The sequence below is a fragment of the Podarcis muralis genome, chromosome 6 (genome assembly GCF_964188315.1).
Source record: "Podarcis muralis chromosome 6, rPodMur119.hap1.1, whole genome shotgun sequence".
Classification (NCBI taxonomy): Eukaryota; Metazoa; Chordata; class Lepidosauria; order Squamata; family Lacertidae; genus Podarcis; species Podarcis muralis.
The window spans coordinates 7566779-7589069 of NC_135660.1; the positions used below are offsets into that span (position 1 = coordinate 7566779).

At 47.6% G+C, this 22291-nt stretch overlaps 1 protein-coding gene across 7 annotated transcripts in view; it reads left to right on the forward strand.

The window, feature by feature from the left end:
- FAM131A (family with sequence similarity 131 member A) overlaps positions 1 to 22291 on the forward strand; it is a 58280-nt gene that overhangs the window by 13223 nt on the left and 22766 nt on the right. For 3 of the 7 annotated variants that reach the window (XM_028731705.2, XM_028731703.2, XM_028731707.2), the window contains exons 2-3: positions 5579 to 5718; positions 21759 to 21852. In XM_028731705.2, the coding sequence (XP_028587538.2) occupies positions 5579 to 5718; positions 21759 to 21852 (234 nt within the window). Of the gene's footprint in view, positions 1 to 5578; positions 5719 to 13443; positions 13579 to 18291; positions 18446 to 21758; positions 21853 to 22291 lie in introns of those variants that run through there. The other 4 variants (XM_028731704.2, XM_028731708.2, XM_028731706.2 and 1 more) reach the window with 3 other exon arrangements.

The window sequence follows — 22291 nt, forward strand, 5'->3', positions numbered from 1 at the left end:
TTTCACATTTTGGAGGCACCCTGTCTGATGCCAAAATTCTGCATCCCCCTCCTCCTCACACCTTCCATTCTATATCATTGTTGCATTTCCAGATAATTTTTATTGGTGTTCATGTAAATATAAGGTCCAGTGGTGCATTCTTGCTAAGTTTCATATGCAGTACACCGTATGCAAGCAATATGTTAATTTATGCAATGTCGATTCGAGTATCCTCTCCGACAACCTCTTGGCTCAGTGCCCAGTGTGGGTGAACCCATCATTCTCCCCGAAATCCACCTTTGCCCTCTTTCTGTATTTAGAATTATATCTTATCGGCAGGACTTTACTTTCATTTTTAACGGAGCTTGAAAGTTTGAAGTGATTTGAGAGAGGGGTGGGGTGGGGAAGGAGTGCAGACGTTCGCACACACAGTTTATTTTGCCCCGAGGTCACTTTGCGGTGTTTTCAAACAATATGGAAACTGCCTGGAGGCAGGAGTGGCAGGTGTATACACACCACAAGCAACAATCGCCTTTTAAAACAGCCTTCTACGCGCTGAAAAATACTATTCATAGCACTAAAAAACCCCACTATGCTATCTCAAGTATAAATAGGTACGTGTGGGCAAGTATACGCTGGTAAAAGTATTTCGAGTGAGTAACTTTTGTGGCATTAAGTTCAATTCTTATTGAAGGGGTCCAGAGGATTCTAAGGATGTTTCCAGATGGGGGCTGAATATTGTTGTTAAAATATTGCAAACAGGGCATTGGCAAAACATAGCTATTCTTTAAATTCTTGCATTTCCCCTGGGGAGAAAATGAATTAAATAGGGGAGGGGGAATATGACTGTCATCTTGATGATGGCAACAGACATTGTGTGGAATCTGCAGAAAAACAACAACAAACCACCCCCCCACAACCTTGCATTAAAGAGGAGTAGGGATCGCACAATGAACTGGAAGCGCCATAAATCTCAGCTAGATGGGCAGGGAGAAGTCCAGCGCCGAGGGCCTTCTGGCGGTTCCCTCATTGCGAGAAGCAAAGCTACAGGGAACCAGGCAGAGGGCCTTCTCGGTAGTGGCGCCCACCCTGTGGAACGCCCTTCCAGCAGATGTCAAAGTGATAAATAACTACCTGACATTCAAGAGACATCTTAAGGCAGCCCTGTTCAGGGAAGTTTTTAACATGTGATATTTTATTGTATTTTTGGTTTTTATGGAAGCCGCCCAGAGTGGCTGGGGAGGCCCAGCCAGATGGGCGGGGTATAAATAATAAATTATTATTATATTATTATGCATTGGGACTGTGGCAGAAGCAGGCACACGCAGCCCCGTGGAGAGTCACAGATCCTCTTGCTGCATGCAGGGATCTGCAGGAGAGCTGGCATGCAGTGGCTAAGACCGGCCAGAGCTTTGCTCTCAGGCTTGCGATAACAGGTGGACCCAACAGGCAGCTGGAGTGAGAGCCATGAAACAATTATTATTAGTGGAACGAGCTGCAGCCCAGCAGCTACCTAAGCATTTTTGTTATGGGATGCATGCACTGTTCCCATGAATGCTGACTGCTACAGAATTCTAGACAATCTGGGAGCAACAAATCCTAGCCTCTCTTTCTCCATGGGGAGTGTGGCGCACACATACCCACTTGGGTCCTTTAGCGGTATATTTTGCTGTAGTCAGGGACTGTTGTTTTCACGGAGGGGGACGGGCACAGATAGAATGGAATAGCCGGCACCCTGAACAGCAGCCCTCTCCACTGCAACGTTTTGTTGCAGGTACCACTTTTGTGAATCACAGGGCTGGACTGACTCAGCGGTCACTCTGACTTTCTTCGCCAGCTGCCAACCAGGCTGTCTTTGAGACCTTGCCAGAAAGGGTACGCTAGGCACCTGCAACTCCTGTCATTTACCCTCAGCATCAGATTGCCAGAAGTCCATATTTTCTGAAAACGGAGGGCTATCGTTTGGAGGAGAACACCACCACCTGATTCTCCTGGAGAGAGAGAGAGAGTGTGTGGCATTGGTGCCCGGGGGAAAACCTGGCAGCGCTCAGAGGTGGGAGGTGTGGATGTGTGTATCCTGTTCCTTTTGCTTGCTTAGGAGAGGCAGGCTGGCAGACACTTTCCCTTGGCTTTATACTCTGCGACTCTACACATCTCCCGACAAGCTCCTTTAGCAGTCCCCGAAGACTGAATGCAGTTCCTGGCACACGGCCCCATGCAGCCAGCCACTGTCTGCAGGGCTCCTTCGGAAAGCCCCAGGAAAGAAATCCGAGCAGCAGCAGAATAATGGAGCAGAGGAGAAACTTAATTTCTGCTTTCCCTGGCAGGTGAAAGCAGCCTAGGGAGCTAGGAGAGGTGTGGGGTCAGCTGGTAGCCCCCCACTCCATTCCTGGCAGGAGCTGCAGAAAACAGAGGAGAGAGGGAGCAGCTTAGTGGTAAAGGATCTGCCTTGCAAGCCAAAGGTTCCGGGTTCAATCCTCCAGCATCTCCAGAAATCCCAGAGAGCTGGTGTCAGCCAGTATAGACTATACTCAGCAAGATGCACCAATGGTTTGACTCAGCATCAGACAAGTTTGCCCTGGGTCCTGGAAGGATGAAGTTAACCACAATGGGTGGCATCTGCTGTTGGGCATACTCAGAGCAGACTCATTAAAACCAGAGGACTTTAGGTAAGAAGCTGATTTATCTCTAGCTAGCTTGCTGGTTCATCTAGTCCAGGGCCCCCCAAACTTGGGGCACCAGCTGTTGTTGGACTACAACTCCCATCATCAAGTGGCCATGGATGATGGGAATTGTAGTCCAAAAACAGCTGGAGACCCAAGTTTGAGAAGCCCTGGTCTAGTCTAAATGGTGTTGGACTCCAGCTCCCAATAGCCCTAGTCAGCATGGCCAGAGGTCAGGGATGATGGGCTTTGTAGTCCACCAAAATATCCAGAGGGCTACAGATTCCCCACATGTGCTCTGTTCTATGCTAAATGGCAGGAGCTCTCCAAGGATTCACACAGCGCCATCTTTGAGATACCACGGAGTGGAACTGGGACCTTTTTCTGAGTACAAAGCAGATACTATACCACTGAGCCACAGTCATTCCCTGCAAGCAACTTGTTGATTTAGTTCCAATGGGTTGACTCTGCATATGACATGCATTTAAAGCACATCAAAAATGTATTTAAAATACCTTCCTCCCTTCAGAGAATCTTGGGAACTATAGTTCATTAAGGGGGCTGGGAATTGTAGCTCAGCGAGGGGGAAACTGCCATTGCCAGGGTTCTTTGGCAGACGTTGTGAGCTTTAAATGTGCATGGGGTGTGCTTTGAATGTGTGATGCGGCTCTAAAACCTTACAGTTATTCCAGTGAGAGAGCAGAGGAATTAAATTCTGGTAGCAAAACCTTTCATCTGGAAGCCAACATGCTCTGCTCTAGGCAGTTAATATCTGCTTTTATCCGTTGCTATAACAGATGTATTTTTCCAATTGTATTTTATTAAATATCAAAAAATTCACATATATATATATATATTCCAATACATAACTTTTTTGTTTTGTTTTGTCTACTTCCCACCCCTTTTTCCATGGTGTTTTTTTACTTCTCCCCCTTTCTTCACCCTATCTTCTGTCTTTTATACCATAACAATGATGCAATAACTTCTAATTCCTTCTGTTGCTCATAGTTCAAATCCTGCTTGCGAATTCATCGTACTATAACATTTCTTTAGACAGTCCCCCCCAAAAAAGCTTCCATTCTTCCACAAAACAATCGTCTTTAGGTTCTCCTATTTTAGCTGTTACCTTTGGCAATTCCGCATGATAGTCAATCACATTACTTATCCATTCCTTTTTGGTGCAAAGTTGCTATAACACAGGTGAAAATAGATCTAGGATGGGTACGGGGAACTTCAGAGCTGTGGGCCATATGTGGCCCTTGGGTCCCTCTCAAGGCTGTGCCACTTCCTGGCATCGCTTTGCACCTTCCTTGACTGCAAATTTGCCTGGCTTCAGGGAGTCCTTCCATTCTGACAATGCTACTTGCTTGCTTGAATGGACAACAGAGAGGGGCTTGTGAGTGGAAATCTGCCTACTTCACTGAAGTGAAATGTGCATTCCTTCCTTCTCTCAGTATTGTTCTTGACTCTGCCTGCCACGGCCATGTGGCCCCTGAAAGATTACCCAGAAGCAGAATGTAGCCCTCGAGTTGCAAATGTTTCCCCACCGTTGATACAGAATGTGCCTGTGGATTGCGACTGGGGAAGGGGGGGGGGGAGAGAGACAGACCCCACGGTTTGTCCAGGCTTCAAAATTCCTGCTTTTTGTCAGAACTGGAATCAGTGTGGTATGCGCTGTGGACTAAACCACTGAGCCTCTTGGGCTTGCTGATCAGAAGGTCAGCGGTTCAAATCCGTGTGAAGGGGTGAGGTCTCATTGCTCTGTCCCAGCTCCTGCCAACCTAGCAGTTCAAAAGCATACCAGTGCAAGTAGAAATATAGGTACCACTGTGGCAGGAAGGTAAATGGTGTTTCTGTGCACTCTGGCTTCCATCACAGTGTTCTGTTGTGCCAGAAGCGGTTTAGTCATGCTGGCCACATGACCTGGAAAGCTGTCTGTGGACAAACGCTGGCTCCCTTGGCCTGAAAGCGAGATGAGTGCCGCAATCCCATAGTCGCCTTTGACTGGACTCAACCGTCCAGGGGGTACTTTACCTTTTCTACCTTTACCTTAAATAAAGACTAGGCAAGTGAGAGTTCAAATCCCTCCCCTCAGCTGAGAGCATGATCTGGAGGCAGTCACTGTCTCTCAGGCTAGCCTACCTCGTAGGGTTGTTGCAGGGAAATCCACTTGGAACTCCTTGGGGGAAGCGTGGAATGAAAACGAAGCAGGTGCTTGGAATCCAAAGGCATCCAAATGCCCATGGAAAGCTCACAAGAACTGCAACTCCCAGCACCCTCAACAAACTACAGTTCCCAGCATTCTTTTTGGGGGGTGGGGAGCCGCGACTGTGAAAGTCATATAAGAATGCTTTCAATGTGTGTGTGCTGGTCCCGGGGGAAGATTACCGTGAGGCATGGTCAGAGTCCGGTCCTGGGTCGAGGGTCTGGAGTCTGTCCACTAAGGGCGAAGTGAGGTCCAAAGCGAGGAGCCGGGCAAGGTCGGGAACTCTGGAAGAACAGGTCTGGGTGCTGGCAGAAACAGGTTTCCAACGACGGGTCCTCAATCACCTCCGGAGCCAGAGTGGATTCATCTGGTGTCTGCTCCTGAGGATCTGGCACAGGTGCAGGCGCTTCAGATTCAAGGCCCTGCCCCGGCTCAGCCGGCCCTGGAGGCAGGGACTCCTGTGCAGGCTGGGATTCCTCCGGTTCAGCCTCTGAATCAGATTCCCAGGCCATCACAGTGTGTCATGCGGATGTGACCACAGTCCTCTGACCCTCTTGGAAAGCCCATGCCTGCTGCCACAATCTCACGGCCAAGGGGGAGTTCCATGAACGGATTATGTGCTGTGCAATGTGACGAGGCTGCTTTTTGGTTGCAAAAGGGAGACCGCCTGCTTTTGCTCACTCCTTCTTGTTCCCCGGAGGTTGACCTCACTCTCTGCTCTCCCCTGCAGTGGCTGTGGACACTACTTTGCACGTGGAGTGGACCGAGGCGAAGTCCCTGCCCGCCCTCTCGCCCCTGGGCCACACCCGGACCTCCCTAGTGCGCAGGCTGGTTCGCCAAAGCTCTGTGGACAGCCAGGATTCTCTCGAGGTGCCCTTTTTCATCACTCTGCTTCTAGGCTGGCAGGACTGCGGGGGGAGATAGATGTTGCTGCGGCAACAGGTGCATGTAGCTTAAGCAGGCGCATGGTGGGAGCTCCTGCGTGGCACGGGGGCGGGAAAGAAGGGAGACTTGTGTGCTATTGGTCCATTGGTTCTGCGCTTGTCAGCTCCAGCCTCCCCCAACCTGATGCTCTCCACTGGTTTGGGACTACAACTCCCATCAGTGCCAGGGTTGATGGGAGTTGTAGTACATTTTGGTTGCCCTTTTCTGAACATTTTCCAGCTCTACAATATCCATTCTGAGGTCCTGTGACCTTAACTGTGCTCTGCATTCCAAGTATGGCTGTAGAACTATAGATTTGTACAACATTATTACAATATTGGAGGTTTCGTGTTCACTCCCTTTCGTAACAATCCCCGGCACGTAATTCACCTTTCCCAAAGCCACTTTGTATATTATTTAGCATTCGTATTGTACCACTAACGCCCACAGTGTTCCACACCGAAAACAGGTCCCTGCCTTGAGGAGCTTACAGTCTCAAGCTTCTCCAAAGGGGAAGCGTCTATCAGAGGGGAGGAAGACAGGGTGAGGGTAACAGGGGAAAGATACAGGCTCAGTTCAGTTGTGTTTCATGCACAGCAAAACAGGGTGATGTGTGTGTGAATGCGGAAAATAAGGAGTGTGACGACTGAACTTGTTGGGATGGATTTGGAGGGTAGGAGAGGCTCTATTATTTATTAATTAGCCTTCCTCTTATTCACTTGAGCAAGATTAGTGTTTAGTTTAGCAGAGTTAAAAATATATCATCCTTTGCAGTATTAACATGGAAACCGGAGACAAAGCTACATGGCTTTGTATAATTATCCAGGATGCCTCTGGCAGTCTGGATTCTCCCTTTATTATCCCTCTAAACAAAATAACCACACAGAAGTCCTTAATGTAAGGATATAAAAATATTGTTTACTTACATAAAGCTGCAGACTCAGTTCAAGCAGAAAATAGCAATGAAGTAAGGCAGTCAAGAAAACAGGGCGGGGGTGCCAGTGGAAGGAGGCATGTTCAGTTTTGCTTTATACACAGCAAAACTGTTGTATGCATATGTAAAATAAGGAGGGAGAAGGTTGAACTGACCTTGCTTCTGATGGCAAAGCCCTTCAGAATTTGTATTTGAGAATCAGGTAGGTAGCCGTGTTGGTCTGATGCAGTCGAAATATATATATAAAAATAATAAATTTGTCCTGTAGCACCTTAGAGACCAACTAAGTTTGTTCTTGGTGTAAGCTTTCATGTGCATGCACGTATCTGAAGAAGTGTGCATGCACACGAAAGCTTATACCAGGAACAAACTTAGTTGGTCTCTAAGGTGCTACAGGACAAATTTATTATTATTATTTATTTCGTATTTGAGAAGTTGATGATTCCAGTAGGATGAGGTTTCTGCCTCTCCCCACCCTACACCCGCCTGCCCAGCTTCTGCATTTTTACCAGAAGCACATTATGATGGAAATTCCACTGGTGCAGCCTGACCTGGACATGAGATGCATTGATGGGCAAAGGCATACCTGTTGAATTCTTAAATTTTACTTTCCTTTCTGTTGCTGGTTTTGTTTGACCTTGATAGGGCAGTTGCTTAAAGGTGCAGAGCATCTGTCAGGAAGAAAAGTCACCCACCCTGCCCAACGCAGTCAGCTGTTAAAGATCAGGCCATTAAGGAAACTCATCTCTCATCCTGCATTTCCTCCTCCCTGGGAGCTGTCCCTGTCTGACTTTAGCAGCTTCAGGGCTTTTTACACACTCCAGGGGGGGCCTTCTTTCAAATGCTGGGATTAATTCAATTACCTCGCCCTGGGTGGTCCCTGCTCCTAGCATTCTAACTAAATGGCTAATAAGTCGAAAGCAGTAGGTCTCTGATTTGGCCTGGCCAGAATTATGACTTTCCCAATGACTTGCTCACAAGGGAACCAGGAAGCACCAAGGGATGTCAACTGACCAAAGCAAACCCCTGACTGGCCTGCTCCTATGCCTATTAACAGCAGCTTGGTCTGCAGGCACTGGCAAAGCTTTTCACAGCACGGAGCATGGAAACCTGTAAATACTCACAGCGGGTGGCACTGTGGGTTAAACCACAGAGCCTAGGACTTGCCGATCAGAAGGTTGGCGGTTCGAATCCCCGTGGCGGGGTGAGCTCCCGTTGCTCGGTCCCAGCTCCTGCCAACCTAGCAGTTCGAAAGCATGTCAAGTGCAAGTAGATAAATAGGTACCACTCTGGCGGGAAGGTAAACGACGTTTCCGTGTGTTGCTCTGGTTCGCCAGAAGTGGCTTAGTCATGCTGGCCACATGACCCAGAAGCTGTATGCCAGCTCCCTTGGCCAATAAAGCGAGATGAGTGCCGCAACCCCAGAGTCGGCCACGACTGGACCTAATGGTCAGGGCTACCTTTACCTTTACCTTTAATAGAAACACAGGTAGCTGCTTCACATTGGGTCAGATTATTTGCCTACTCCAACAGGTGGTGATTCCTTCATCATAAGAACTCAGGGTGGTTCACAGAATAAAATGCAAGATAAAACACAAGTAAATAATGGAATCAAAACAACAGAACAATAACCTCTCCCTTCCCACAGACACAATTTAAAGGCTGTAGAATATTAATCAGCCAAAGACCTGGTTGAATAGGAACTTTTTGGCCTGGTGCCTAAAAATGTATCATGAAGGCACCAGGTGAACCTCCCTGGGGAGAGCATTCCACAAACGGGGAGCCACTACAGAGAAGGCCCCGTTCTCCTGTTACCGCGCTCCAGACCTCTCGTGTAGGAGGCACACGAAGAAGGGCCTCGGATGATGAATGAAGAGTCCAGGACAGTTTATATGGGGAGAGGCGGTCCTTGCGGTATTGCAGTCCTGAGCCATTTAAGGCTTTCCAGGTCAAATCCAGCATTTTGAGTTTGGCCCAGAAACTAATTGGCAGCCAGCGCAGTCAGGTCAGGATCAGTGTAATATGCTCAAACCATCTTGTCCCAGTGAGCAACTTGGCTGCCCAATTCTGCACCAGCTGACTGAAGCTTCTGAACTGTCTTCAGAGGCAGCTCTACGCAATTGAGGCTTGCCCATTGGGGTTCTGCCCCACCAACTGCCCTTTGTCTGCAACCAGCGCCTGCCTACCTGCCTTCTTACAACCAAGTGCAGCAGGTGGTCCCGGCTGTCCATTTCCTCCTCCCTTGCAGAACTCAGCAGGGAAGAGGATGGGGGAGAAAGCAAGAATTAGCTGGCTCTCTCTATCTTCCACCTCCTTGGGTACCAGCTGCCACTGCTGGAGATGCTCAAAGCTGAAGGAGGGATCTGTGCTCTATCCACTGTGTTTTGGTAGTTTGGTGCTCCATTGGGGGTGTGTGTGTTTCAGATGAATATCCGCAGGGTTGGATTTAAGATTGCTGTTTCTGCAATGAGAGGGTACTCCTGAATCCTGCAAAACAGTGGCAGCTACCCTGTGACCCTTTATATGTTGTTGGACCCCGCTTTGTCTTTCTGAATGGCTCTGCCCTGCTTCTTAGCGGGGCAGAGCATCCTGTTAGAAAGGAGCCACCCCTTTGCTCCATGTCTCTTGGAGGCCCCAGAGAAAGGGAGCCCCAATCTTGGATTTGCTCCTCGGGTACTATGACAACACCCTCGAACAACAGCGCAGGTGCCGTGTGCCTGAAAATGGCAGGTTTTATAAGCCAGCCGGTTTTGTTATTGTTTCCCTGGCAGTGCTGCTCAGAGTGCCGGTGGGGGTGCTTTCCAGAAGGCACCAGGAAAAATAATAATGCAAGAATGGCAAGACCTGTGCGGCTGCTACCATGCAGCCAAGTCCCACCAAATGCTGCAGAGATGGGCTCTAAAGCTGTGCTGCTAATTGGATAGCACCCAAGCAGCCTGCTTGGAGAGAGCAACTGCGTCCCCAAGACTGGGTTCCTTTCACCTTTTTCTCTCTCGCCATGCAAATGCCACCGGTTGTTCCACAGAACAGCCCCCAAGCAAGTGACCTGTTCTGAAGGACAAGCCAGCTGTTGGTCTGCAGTCAGGATGACTTTATGGGAAGTGGCTTAAACCTCGTCTAAGTTCTCAGGAGGTGAGAAAACGAGGCCAGGTGCTGGTTGGTGAAAGTGGGGCAGAAGAGCCATGGGGCTTTCTGCCTGGCCCTTAGCCACACACACCCTCGCCCCAGGCAACACCCCTCAACAAGTCCCGCACCACACCATCCCTATTGTTTTTGCCTGGCTGTGTCGTCAAACTGATTATGCCTCTTGCTCATCTGCACAGAGGATGCGTTGCTCTCTCTGTGTGTGGACTCAGCTATACAGCTGCAAATAAAACGTTTTAAATGTGTTGTGAAGTGCAATACACATATGTGACACTAGATGGCAATAGTGAGCTATGCCAAACTCAATATATTTTTCAAAGTGTTTTTTTTAATTAAAAAACTAGCATTTTCACAGTGTTTTTTATATGTGTGTATCCACCTGTGTGTGTGTAGAAACTAATTTCACCAAAGTAAAATTAACATTCATTGCTCTGCCAACTTTAGCCTCTGGCTCCGACAACACTGGCATATGGCGCTTGCAAGGTTGCCCAGAAAGAAATGCAGCCCTCAGGCTGAAGTAGATGTGTCCGCCCCCTTGTAGAACCTTATATCACATGGGAAACATGTATCTGTGCCCATGTAAATACACCCCCCATACCCAAGCAACTGTATGGTCCCTATAACTTTAAACAGCAGTAGGATACCAGCAAAGTTCAGGCAATCAAGTTAGTTGCAGCAATGAAAAGCGTCACCTCAGCTGATGATTTCTACATATCAAAGCTCTCTTAATAGCACAGGAGCAGCCTAGGGGTGGATCTACACACAGGAGGAAAGACCCTATAAATCAGTCAGAAATAAATCATAATAACAAAAAAAAAGGACTATTGAAAATCTCAAATAATTTATTTTTGCTCTCCATCGCCATCTTGTGTTGCATGTTTGTAACACATTCAAAACGCTGTGGTTTTTTTTAACTAATGTAGCTGAGTCCTAGGTTGCTGCTTTTTTCTAGGTTGCTTGAAATCCTACCAGGCCAGTATTTAGAATTGCCAGCATATTTGGGCGGAGGGTGGTGTGTGTGTGGCTGGGGAAACCCAGCCAGATGGGCAGGGCATAAATAATAAATTGTTGTTGTTGTTGTTGTTGTTATGTGTATGGAAAGAGAGAACCAAGGCGAGTTGCCAGAACGTTTTGTGTAAAAGCCAGAACATTGCAATTATTGCCAGAATGTTCTGAACAACGGTGAGAGTTTTTGCATGAAATTTAACTGTAAAATTGGTGGAACTTCTTGTTGCAGGAGGTTGGGCTGTGTCCCCATTCCCCTTGAGGCCCTGTATTTTGACACCTCTTTAACAATGTTGCAGATGGGGGGGGGGGTTGGTGGGGGTGGGTTTGGTCTGTTGCTTGAGTGGGAAAGCGAGGCTTTCTATTGTGTTAATTTTTCCTCTACTGCTTCATTTTTGTTCCGCTGTAATAATTTTTTATGGTTATTGTTTGGACTGTGTTTTATTAATGACGTGAGTCACCATGAACGCTCCCTTAAGAGCCAAAACGGCTGGATAGAAATAGTTATTTATTTGCTTGTTTGTTTACTTGAAGATCTGATCCTCTGCTCTTTAGTATACGCCCAGCGAAAGAGTGCCGGCGATACTAAAAGGATAAAATAATTTAGAATGTGAACGCCAGATTGCAGTAGAAAAATCTCTTTAGGAAAATTGTTTTTAAATTGGGTGTGCGTTTGCTGCCTGCAGGGCACCCCAAGTAGGGTGCCTGAGCTCAGCCTGAGAGCACCCTTTCACATGCCCGGCTTTGAGGGACCACAGAGTGCACGGGTTCGGGTTTTCCAGAGACACCCTACAAATGCGGCAAAAGGCAAATCCGTCGTGGGCAGAAAGTCCTTGGTTCCATTTCTTAAACGTCCAGTTAAACATATTGGGGTATCGATGAAAGTGCCTGAGACTTTGAAGCATGGTTGCAGCTCCAAGTAGACATAAAGGACTCAGTGTTTCTCAAACTTGGGTCTGTGCTGTTGGACTACAACTCCCATCATCCCTAGCTAGCAGGACCAGTGGTCATGGATGATGGAAGTTGTAGTTCAACAACAGCCAGAGAACCCAGTTTGAGAAACACTGAGCTAGAATCTAGTGAATATGGATAGGTCCTACTGCAGGATGAATGTGCTACACAGGGAAGTTGAGGTAAGGCAGGCGTGGGGGACCTTTGATGCCCCCCACCCACGTATATTTTTGCCATCAAAACATCCATAATCCTGACCATTTATTTCATGAAGTTTATATACATACTGCATGATTGTAAAAAGAAGCCCTCAAAGCAGTTATGGCTGGGTGAACTGGTCCCAATTGTCCTTGCTGGCTGAGGCTGATGGGAGCAAGAAGCAACATAATGGAGAACAACAGATTCCCCATCCCTGTGCGGCGTAATGGTTAGAGCAGAGCATTCCACACTTTTCATGTCGGTGACACATTTTTTAGACCTGCACCATTTTGCGACACAGCAATTTAGTTTTACTAGCAAACCAGAGCTTAAACTAACCTCTTTCCAGTGGGGAGTGTTTGCATGACACACCTACACACTGCAGCTGGCACACTAACGTGTTGCGACACACAGTTTGGACAGCTCTGGGTTAGAATGTTGGATTGGATGTGGGAGAGCAGGGTTCGAATCCCCACTCAGCCGCTGCTCAGTTTACTGGGGCGACCCATGTTCAAATATAGAAAAGGATGTCATATAGAGGAGGGAGAAAGGTTGTTCTCTGCTGCTCCAGAGAAGCGGACACGGAGCAATGGATCCAAACTACAAGAAAGAAGATTCCACCTAAACATTAGGAAGAACTTCCTGACAGTAAGAGCTGTTCGACAGTGGAATTGGCTGCCAAGGAGTGTGGTGGAGTCTCCTTCTTTGGAGGTCTTTAAGCAGAGGCTTGACAACCATATGTCAGGAGTGCTCTGATGGTGTTTCCTGCTTGGCAGGGGGTTGGACTCGATGGCCCTTGTGGTCTCTTCCAACTCTATGAGTCTATGATTCTATGATTCTATGACCTTGGGCCAACCACCATCTCTTCGCCTAACCTACCTCACAGGGTTGTTGTGAGGATGAAATGGGGGGGGGAGAGAACCACGTACGCTTCCTTGAGCTCATTGGAAGAAAAAGGTGGGATAGAAATGAAATAAAAAAATAAAGAATTCCTGGCAGACCCCTTAAATGCAACAGATGCCTGATTCTTCAATGGGGTTTCTCCCAGGACCAGAGCCTTGGACCCATGACTGGACGCTGCTCTGTCGATGAACATTCCTTGCCCACAGAAAGCTAGCCTGTCGGTGAGCCTTCATCCTGATATGCTAGCTTTCTGTCTGAGAGGATTTTCAAAAAAAAAAGAGTGGTATGATGCAGCAGCAGAGCATTCAGCCATACGCAGGGCGCCCCCAGTTTGCAGCCTAACTGTCCAGAGGCAAGCTTGCCACCCTGTGGAGAATGAGCCCCAAGCCCCTATCCCCTTGACCCCCTCCCCTTCCTCCCCACACAGCCCCGAGCTCCTGCGATGGCCTGTCTCTCTGGCTGGCTCATTATACTACGTCTCGTGCTGCGCTGACGTCAGTACAAAGCCAGGCCTGTATCCTGGGAGAAATCAGTCCATGGTGACTGGTTGCCATGGAAATGCACCTCGTTGCAAGCTACAAGTCCAGAACCGTTTCGGAAGGAGCCCCTGGCGGTGCCTGCGAGCCGCTGGTGCTGATGCCGGGCCAGGAGGGAGAAGCCAGAAGGGGCAGGTAAGGGTCCTCTAGGAGGGAGGGTCACTCTTCCCTTGCAGAAGGACAGGCCAGGATCTGGCTCCAAGAAGGCTTTTCTTCTGTGCAGGAGGGACTTGGGGAGAGGGAGGATGGAGCCTGCAAATAAACCTACATGCAGCCATGGGAATAGGGTCCAAAGTGCGAGGCATCCCCCTTGCTTTTCCCTGCTGCGCATATAAGCACGTGTCGTGGGGACGGACAGCCGATTAAACATTTCTCGTAGCAACTTCTGCGCACCTTATCAGCCGTCTCCCTGCGCTGCACCTGTTGCCTTGCGCAAACCCTCATCCTGAAGACGTTTCCATGATGTGCTGCTGCTGACCTCCCTGCGGGCTGGGAATGGGCCCTGCGTGGGAACTTTGCCCCATTTGTCGTGCACGAGAAGGCGTTGTGTGCTTGTGCATGCGTGCGCGAAGCCCAGCTTCACAGCTCCACAAAGCCATCATTTATGTAGCGTTTGGGGCTTTGCGTCCTACTTCGTAATTAATTTTTTTGAATAGTTAATGTCGTTCTTGTAGTTTTCACTTATTTATCAGAAGCTACCCGGAGATCTTTATGTGACGGGGCAGGCGAAAAATGCCTCAGAAGCTAGGTAAATAATAGATTGTGCCGTTTCCTGGGTAAGGGGTTCTTTTTTAAAGATGTGGTGATGGTACAGATGGATGAATAGATCTCCTGTCTGCTTCATTTTTATTTAATCCAGATTGGGTGTGTGTTCTCCAAATGAAAATCCTTGCAGGGACCATTTTCCTTGTAGATATGTATGGGAGTTTTTTCCAAACAGAAGAGGGGACAATTTTCATTTGTAAGATGGCACAGCATGAAAGGGTTTAAATCCCTTTAGGAAGGGCTGCAGGTCAGTGGCAGAAAACCAGTCCGTGGTACGGCTTCTTCAGGTGCGGCTAGGAGTGTCCCCTGTCTGGAATCCTGGTGAGCCACTGCCTGTCAGTGTACACCAGGGCTGGATCTAGACACATAAAAGAAGCGTTTCAGTTAAAGGCATTGCAAACTTTGTATGAGCAATCAGGTTAGCCAAAACGGAACTCCACATCGCCATCTGGTGTCACAGTGGTAGAATGCATAAACAATGCATATAAAGCGTTCTTTTCTTTGCCAGTGTAGCTGAGTCCCACCAGATGTTGCTGAACTACAACTCCCACTGTCCCTGGCCATTGGTCACACTTGCAGGGGCTGATGGGAGATGTAGTCCAGCAAAAGCTGGAGGAGCATACTCTGTGTAGACAATATTGAACTAGATGGACCAAAGTTATGACTCGGCCATTGTGAGAACAGGATGCTGACCCAGGTGGGCCATTGGTCTGACCCAGCAGGCTCTTCTGCTCTCATGGTATAAGGCATGGGTAGGCAAACTCAGGCCTGGGGGCCGGATCCAGCCCAATCGCCTTCTAAATCCGGGCCGCGGACGGTCCAGGAATCAGCGTGTTTTTACATGAGTAGAATGTGTGCTTTTATTTAAAATGCATCTCTGGGTTATTTGTGGGGCAGAGGAATTCATTCATTATTATTTTTTCAAAATATAGTCCGGCCCCCCACAAGGTCTGAGGGACAGTGGACCGGCCCCCTGCTGAAAAAGTTTGCTGACCTGGTATAAGGAAACTTCCTAGGTTGCTTTCCCCAGCATTCCTGATCTGGATCAACTCTCCCTCTGGCTGCAAAGTTTAATCAGACCTGAAAGCTTTTTATTTATGCATCACAGTTCTCATGTCTAGCTTGTCTCTTACGTTCAAGCACACGGCTGTTGGTTAGAGGAGGAGAACCATCAAGTATTTTGTATGTTGAAAACTGGGAGGAAATGAATAGTAAGAAATTGTAAGTCAGTTTGTGAGCACTTAGAAAAGGATGCTGCGATTACTAAAACCCAGCATGGGTTTCTCAAAAACAAGTCATGCCAGACAAATCTCGTTTCTTTTCTTGATAGAGTTACAAGCTTGGTGGATCAGGGGAACGCTGTGGGCGTAGTGTATCTCTATTTCAGTAAGGCTTTTGACAAAGACCATGATATTCTTGTGGAAGAGCTGGTAAAATGTCGAGTGGACGAGGTAGCTGTTAGGCAGGTTTGTAGCGGGTTGACTGACCGAATGCAAAGAGTGCTCACTCACAGTTCCTCATAATCCTGGGGGAAAGTGACAAGAGGGGTGGCTGCAGGGTTCTTCCCTGGCACCGTTGTTGTTCCTCATCTTTATAAGCAACTTGGATGAAGGAATTCAGGGGATGCTCATGAAATTTGCGGGTGACACCAAATCGGGAAGGGTAGCTAATGCCGCAGAAGGCAGCTGACTGTAGCGTTTGCACTCTATTCTGTTCTTTTGCTACAGATTATTAAGGCACTCTTGTCTTATGGGTTTGAGCTGACCCAAACCTTGGTTCCACAAGTTTCAACCCCTGAGCTGTTCTTCCCAGACAGAGGGTGGGCACCATCTCGTTCCACACAAGAGAGAGATGCACGGCTTAGCTTCATTTTTGCTAAGCCTTCTCTGCACCGCTGCAGACGCTTCTCCCAGGGCCCGTGTGTCAAGATACTTTAATGACTGAAGCATTACCCATTATTGTGCTTTCTGTTTTCCCTTCCATCATCCTCAATCGTTCTGCCACACACACAGAGAGAGTAGGTGTCTTGTTTCCGTTGCGGTCCCTGATAAAAATCATCACAGTGCCTTGTGCATTATACCCAGCTGCCTCTCCACCCCAGGGACTGGCAGCTTGGCAGGTACAAACACGGAGCACCTCGGCTCCTTTCCTTGCCACTTTCTGCACATCAAGCTGAGCAGCCACCCACTCCATCTTCTTGGCCTGCTTTGAAACAGCAGGATGCTTACACGCAGGAAGGGATCCATCCCCAGTTCAGTGCTGTGAACATCGTGCTGTAATTTATCCTTCCCTCTCCTCCCCTCTCCTCTCCTCTCCTGGCCCTCCTTCTGTTGTCCTCTCCATTGTCAAAATTTAGATCGTAATCTACCCGGGGTCAGGGACCTGTCATTTTTTTAAAAAAAACTTATGCAACTCTCCAAAGAGACACGTACAGTGATATTATTAAGTTGTGGCAGTGTGGAATGTTGTTCTCTTGACATCTTCAGCCACTCCATTCCATTCCCCCTTGTCGCTGATTTTCCATTCTCTCTCACACCACCCCTCGCAGTCAGGAAGAATTCTGTGCCCTCTGAGCATGCTTAGTCCTAAATGGACTGTTAAGGATCCCCCCTTCCCCTATTTTGGGGTTGGGTGTGAAAGTGTGGGATGGACACACTGGTGGCACTGACTCCCATCTACATGAAAGTCTTGGATTTTGCCACCGATTGTTACGGACAGTTCTTGCATCGGTCCCTGGAGTAATTTTTTGGGCAGAGGGAAGTCCAGACTCAGAGGCAGGAGAGGAAAGGGGCCACAGATGAGGCAGCCTGCTGAAGAATCCAGGGGATCCGTCTCTCCTGCTGTGACCAGCTCCCCTCTCCCCTGGTCTCCCAAAACACACAGAGAAATGAAGAGGGCAGAGCAAGGAGAGACAAGATGACAGAGCCTTAGGCTGCTGGGGAAGGAACCGAGGGAGGAGACTTAGGCAGCACTGGGAAGTCAGGGACCTTCAGTCCTATCAACGGCTTCATTGGGGCCAGACCAACTGGGAGGAGCTGCTGTGACCACTAGGCCTGCTTACGTGCAAGTGTCATTTGCAGCCTGCTGCTGCTGCAACTCATGCATTCTTTGCCCGCTGTTGCAAATCATTCATGAAAATGGATCCTTATGTGAGCCTCTTAGAAATCAAGAAGGCGCAAAGGGTCTCATCGTGATCAGGGAGCCAAACCCGGGGTAGATCCAGGCTTCTCTAACTGGGTTGCATAAATCAACAGTGTCAACAAGGGATTTTGCACACTGCGGTGAAATATATGATCAATAGGTGGATAATCATTAATGGGAAGTTGACACATGTGATGAAAAATGTTTTGAACATTGCCCAGGCAATATGCATTGCCCTCAAGCAGAGAATATGCACAGGGACTAATCAGTCTGCACACAGCCAGATTGAGACTCTCCATTTGTGCACATTGCTCTCTGGGGTCACTTGTCCATGGATTAAATGGGCAGTGGGTTAAGTCTCCTGACCGTGCTCTGAGCGCATCCCCATTCTCCCCTCTTGCATGTGAAGGTGTGCTGGTGTCTATTTAGCTTTTCCACTTTGCTAAACCATTAAGCCTCTTGGGCTTGCCGATCGGAAGGCTGGCGGTTCGAATCCCTGTGATGGGATGAGCTCCCTTTGCTCTATCCCAGCTTCTGCCAACCTAGCATTTCAAAAGCATACCAGTGCAAGTAGATAAATAGGTACCGCTGTGGCGGGAAGGTTACCTTTACCTTTGCCTAACCATAACACATATTTTTGCTGGCTGGTCAACTTTTGTTAAACTGATCCATGATAAACTTTCAGTGAGTGTGCCTGGAATTAACAGAAGAAACTCAAAGATCCTTAATCACTAGCGAAATCTTTTTCCTGATTGCCTTCAGAAGGGGACACCCTTTGGAGCAGAGGTTCCCAGAGTGGGTGGTACTGTCCCCTGGTGGGTAGTGAGATTATCTAGAGGGTGCTAAGAGGCAAGGGAGCAGCAGGGGGCCAATAAGGGTTTGGATGACTATTGAAATTTGAGAAGCTGCTAACTTTGGATCAAGTTCATCAGTTTACTTGAACTTATTAAACTAAATAGTTAGCAGTGCAATTGAGTAAGAACAGTAAAGAGCTGTTTTAACAGTGGAACGGTCTCCCTCAGGAAGTTGTGGACTCTCCTTTCTTGGAGGGTTTTTTTAAATGTATTTTTAAAAAAGATTTTCTTGATTTACAAAGGTATGTGCAATGTCTCTCATATTTTTTTCTCCATGTAACTTTTTTTTTTAATCGGTTTCATTTGTTGAGACATTAGGAAGAATAGGGGGAAAGAGATGGAGGGGGGCGAAAGATGAGTAGGGGTGAGGTCGAGTGGTGATGTTTCTATTTTACTTAATATATGTGGGGTTTGGTGTCAGCGTTGCTTGTGCAGGTTCTCTGCTGTTCACTTGTGTTCCTTTGGTGGTGAGAGAGGTTGGGGTTGGCCTAGAGTGTGGTTGTTCATATGTGGTTGGCTGTGGTGGTCTTTGTTTTCATGTGTGAGTGGGGTGGGTGGGTGGGTCTTTTGGATCAGGTTAGCCATATTGATTTGTATGCTATTGGCGGATTCTTGTTGTTGTATTGTTGGGCTGTGTATGTTATAAAGGGGAGCCATGAAGGCGTATTCTTCTATTTGTCCCCGTGTCAGTTTTAGTTTATTGGCTAATTTTTCTAGTAGGGCTGTTTCCCATACTATTTGGTACCATTGGTCCATGCTTATTCCTGACAGGTCTCTCCAGTGTCTGGTTATGGTGTTTCTGGCTGCTGAGAGTAGGTGGGCTATGAGTTCTTTGTGGTGTGAGTGGGCATTGTTGTCTTGGAAGATGTTTAGTAGAGCCAATTCTGGGGTGATTTCTAATTTCCTTGGAGGTTTTTAAGCAGAGTTTGGATGGCCATCAGTCATGGACGTTTTTAGCTGAGATTCCTGCATTGCAGGGCGTTGGACTAGATGACCCTGGGGTCCCCCCCCAGCTCTACAATTCTATGGTCCTGTGATTGTTACTATTTTGAGTTTTAGAATCACAGAATTGAGAGGAACCCTGCAGGTAATCTAGTCTAACCCCCTGCAATGCAGGGATCTCAACACACAGTCCCCCCCATCAATTCGAAATCATGTTTTGTGTACTCTTCCTTAGTGGGTAGTGCAAATAGCTATCTTGAATAATGCCCTTTATCGTGGAGGGCAGGAGGCACTGGGAATGAATTTATGGAGTTGCGGGGAGGGGGGTGGCTAGAAAAAGTCTGGGAATCACTGCTTCAGAACTTCTTGGCTGGGTTTGAGAGGCAGAGAGAGGGAGCCTAGAGCGCCTAGCTTCTGGCTGACCAGCTTAGTGCCCTCCAGATGTTTCAGTTGGACTAAATGACCCTCAGGGACCCCTTCCAATTCTAGGATTCTAATTCCCATCAGCCGCAGCCAGTATGGCCAATGATCAGGAATGATGGGAGATAATAATAATAATAAAAAATAAATAATACATTTTTATTTATACCCCGCCCTCCCGGGCCAGAGCCAGGCTCAGGGCGGCTAACACCAATAAAATTACAATAAAACAAACCAACAAACCAACAAAAAACCCAGTTTATCAAAATATGGGTTAAAATACAATTTAAAATGCAGCCTCATTTTAATAGTAGCCCATAAATCAAAACCATAAGGGGAGGGAAACATAAGGGTCAGACTGAGTCCAAACCAAAGGCCAGGTGGAACAGCTCTGTCTTGCAGGCCCTGAGGAAAGATGTCAAGTCCTGCACTGCCCTAGTCTCTTGTTACAGAGCGTTCCACCAAGTCGGGGCCAGTACTGAAAAGGCCCTGGCCCTAGTTGAGAGCAATCTAACCACCTTGCGACTTGGGACCTCCAAAATGTTCTCATTTGTGGACCTTAAGGTCCTCCGCGGGGCATACCAGGAGAGGCGGTCCTGTAGTTCAGAATATTCAGAGAGCAGCATTTAGGCTACCCTTGGTCTAAGCTGGAGTTAGCTGAAACTGGGTGGGCAGCCTTGTGGAGGGGCTGCAACAGCTGTTCCCTGGAGATCTGTTGAGTGTAGGAGCCCATTCGCTTCCAGTAAGCTGCGCTTGTACATCTGTATATTGATATTACAAAAACAGCTTAAGTCTCTCCAGGGCTCTTCTGATCTAAATGAAACGAAACCCTGTTAACCCTGCCACTGTGGATTGTCTCAGGGAAGTGAAGCGGACGCAGAACTATATATTCAGATTTATGTATTTTAAACAGGGTTACGACCTTTAAGCAGTTTAATTAATAGATTAATCAATTAAAGCTTCAATTGGTGAATTAATCAAGGCTCTGCTTTGCTTAGCAAAGGCAAATTTTAATCAATGGGGCCAAGGGTTCACAACATGTTTATTTATTTCTCCTTGTGCTATTCTGGTGCGCCCCTGTAGGAAGTATGGGCGAGGTTTCGGACCTTAATCTGTTGATCAATCAGCTAAAGTGATTAATCAGCATCTTTCTTTTGTAATTGGTTGGTCCACTTGGTATTGATTGTGGCTCATAAATACAATTAACAGCTGACCCAAATAAACAAAACAAGGACCAGGTCAAGTTTTGATTTGGGGACTTTTTCTTTGGGGCTGTTGCTGAACCAACATTTCTTTTTTAAAAACCCCCAAAGATGTACACTTTAGGCAAACAGGAAACTTTTGCACTGGACTGCAACCCTACTTCCAGGTACCCTGGATGTGTGTGGTGCTGTGGTCTAAACCACAGAGCCTCTTGGTTTGGTGGTTCAAATCCCTGTGACGGGGTGAGCTCCTGTTGCTCTGTCCCAGCTTCTGCCAACCTAGTAATTCAAAAAGCACACCAGTGCAAGTAGATAAATAGGTGCCGCTGCAGCGGGAAGGTAAATGGCGTTTCCGTGCACTCTGGCTTCCATCATGGTGTTCTCTTGTGCCAGAAGCGGTTTAGTCCTGCTGGCCACATGACAAATGCCAGCTCCTTCGGCCTGAAAGCAAGATAAGCACCACAACCCCATAGTCACCTTTGACTGAACTTAACCGCCCAGGGATCCTTTACCTTTTTTTAAAAAAAAACCACCCCCGCCCCCGGAGTATTCTGGCTCCACCCCCAAGGCCCACCCAGCTACCAGATTTTTTTATTTCCGGAGTTGTTGGTGAGGTTTAGTCCATTGGTTCTCAAACTACCCCTCTCTGCAGTCCAGCCTGAAATTCCTGGTGGTCTTGCCAGGCCACTTAATGGTTTTTCTGCCTGCCATTGATTTTGCTGCAAATTGCAATGCACTGAGCTAGATGCTGCATGATATTAAAGTATATTTTTATTGCTGCTTTTATTTTTTACACATTGCATTTTATTGTATAACAGTTTGAATTCCGTAGAATGTCCTCCTTCAGCTCTATGGAAAAACGAACCACGCTATACACAGACGCACAGGGAGGGTCTCTCTCTCACACACACACACGCACACCCTACAACTAGACATCTGTCTGAGCCCTCTTTGAGGCAACCTCTGACCTCACTGTCCTTTTCTCTTGAAGGTAAATGTTGAAGACACTGTCGAAATGTTACCCAAGTCCCGGCGAGCGCTCACCATCCAAGAAATCGCGGCCCTCGCCCGGTCCTCATTGCACGGTAAGCGGCTAGGAATGGAGTTTGATGAGAGTGTCTCCATTTCTGGGGCAAACAACAACACTGGGCCTCATTTCAGTCACTGTACGCTCTGTATTTCTTTCCCAGTGGAAGCTCAAAGCAACTAGCAGCATCCAAGCAACAATAAGGCAAGAGTAAAACTCATTGAATCACTACTGGCTCAACTTTCCTACTTGATGGGCTGCTTCCAGGTGTCTTGTTTATTGAGCACCCATCCTGATTTACTTACAGGGAGATTACACAACTAAGCAAGCGCAATCCAATGCTTTAAAGAGTATTTCCCTGTCACTTTCCTTAATGCAAAAAGACTATTGGGGGGGGGGGAGTGGATTTTTAGCTCAAGATGTCCCAATCCACTATAGCTGCGCAAAACTGAATTTGACGGCATGTGATTGAATCCTACTTGAAAATAGAGACATAC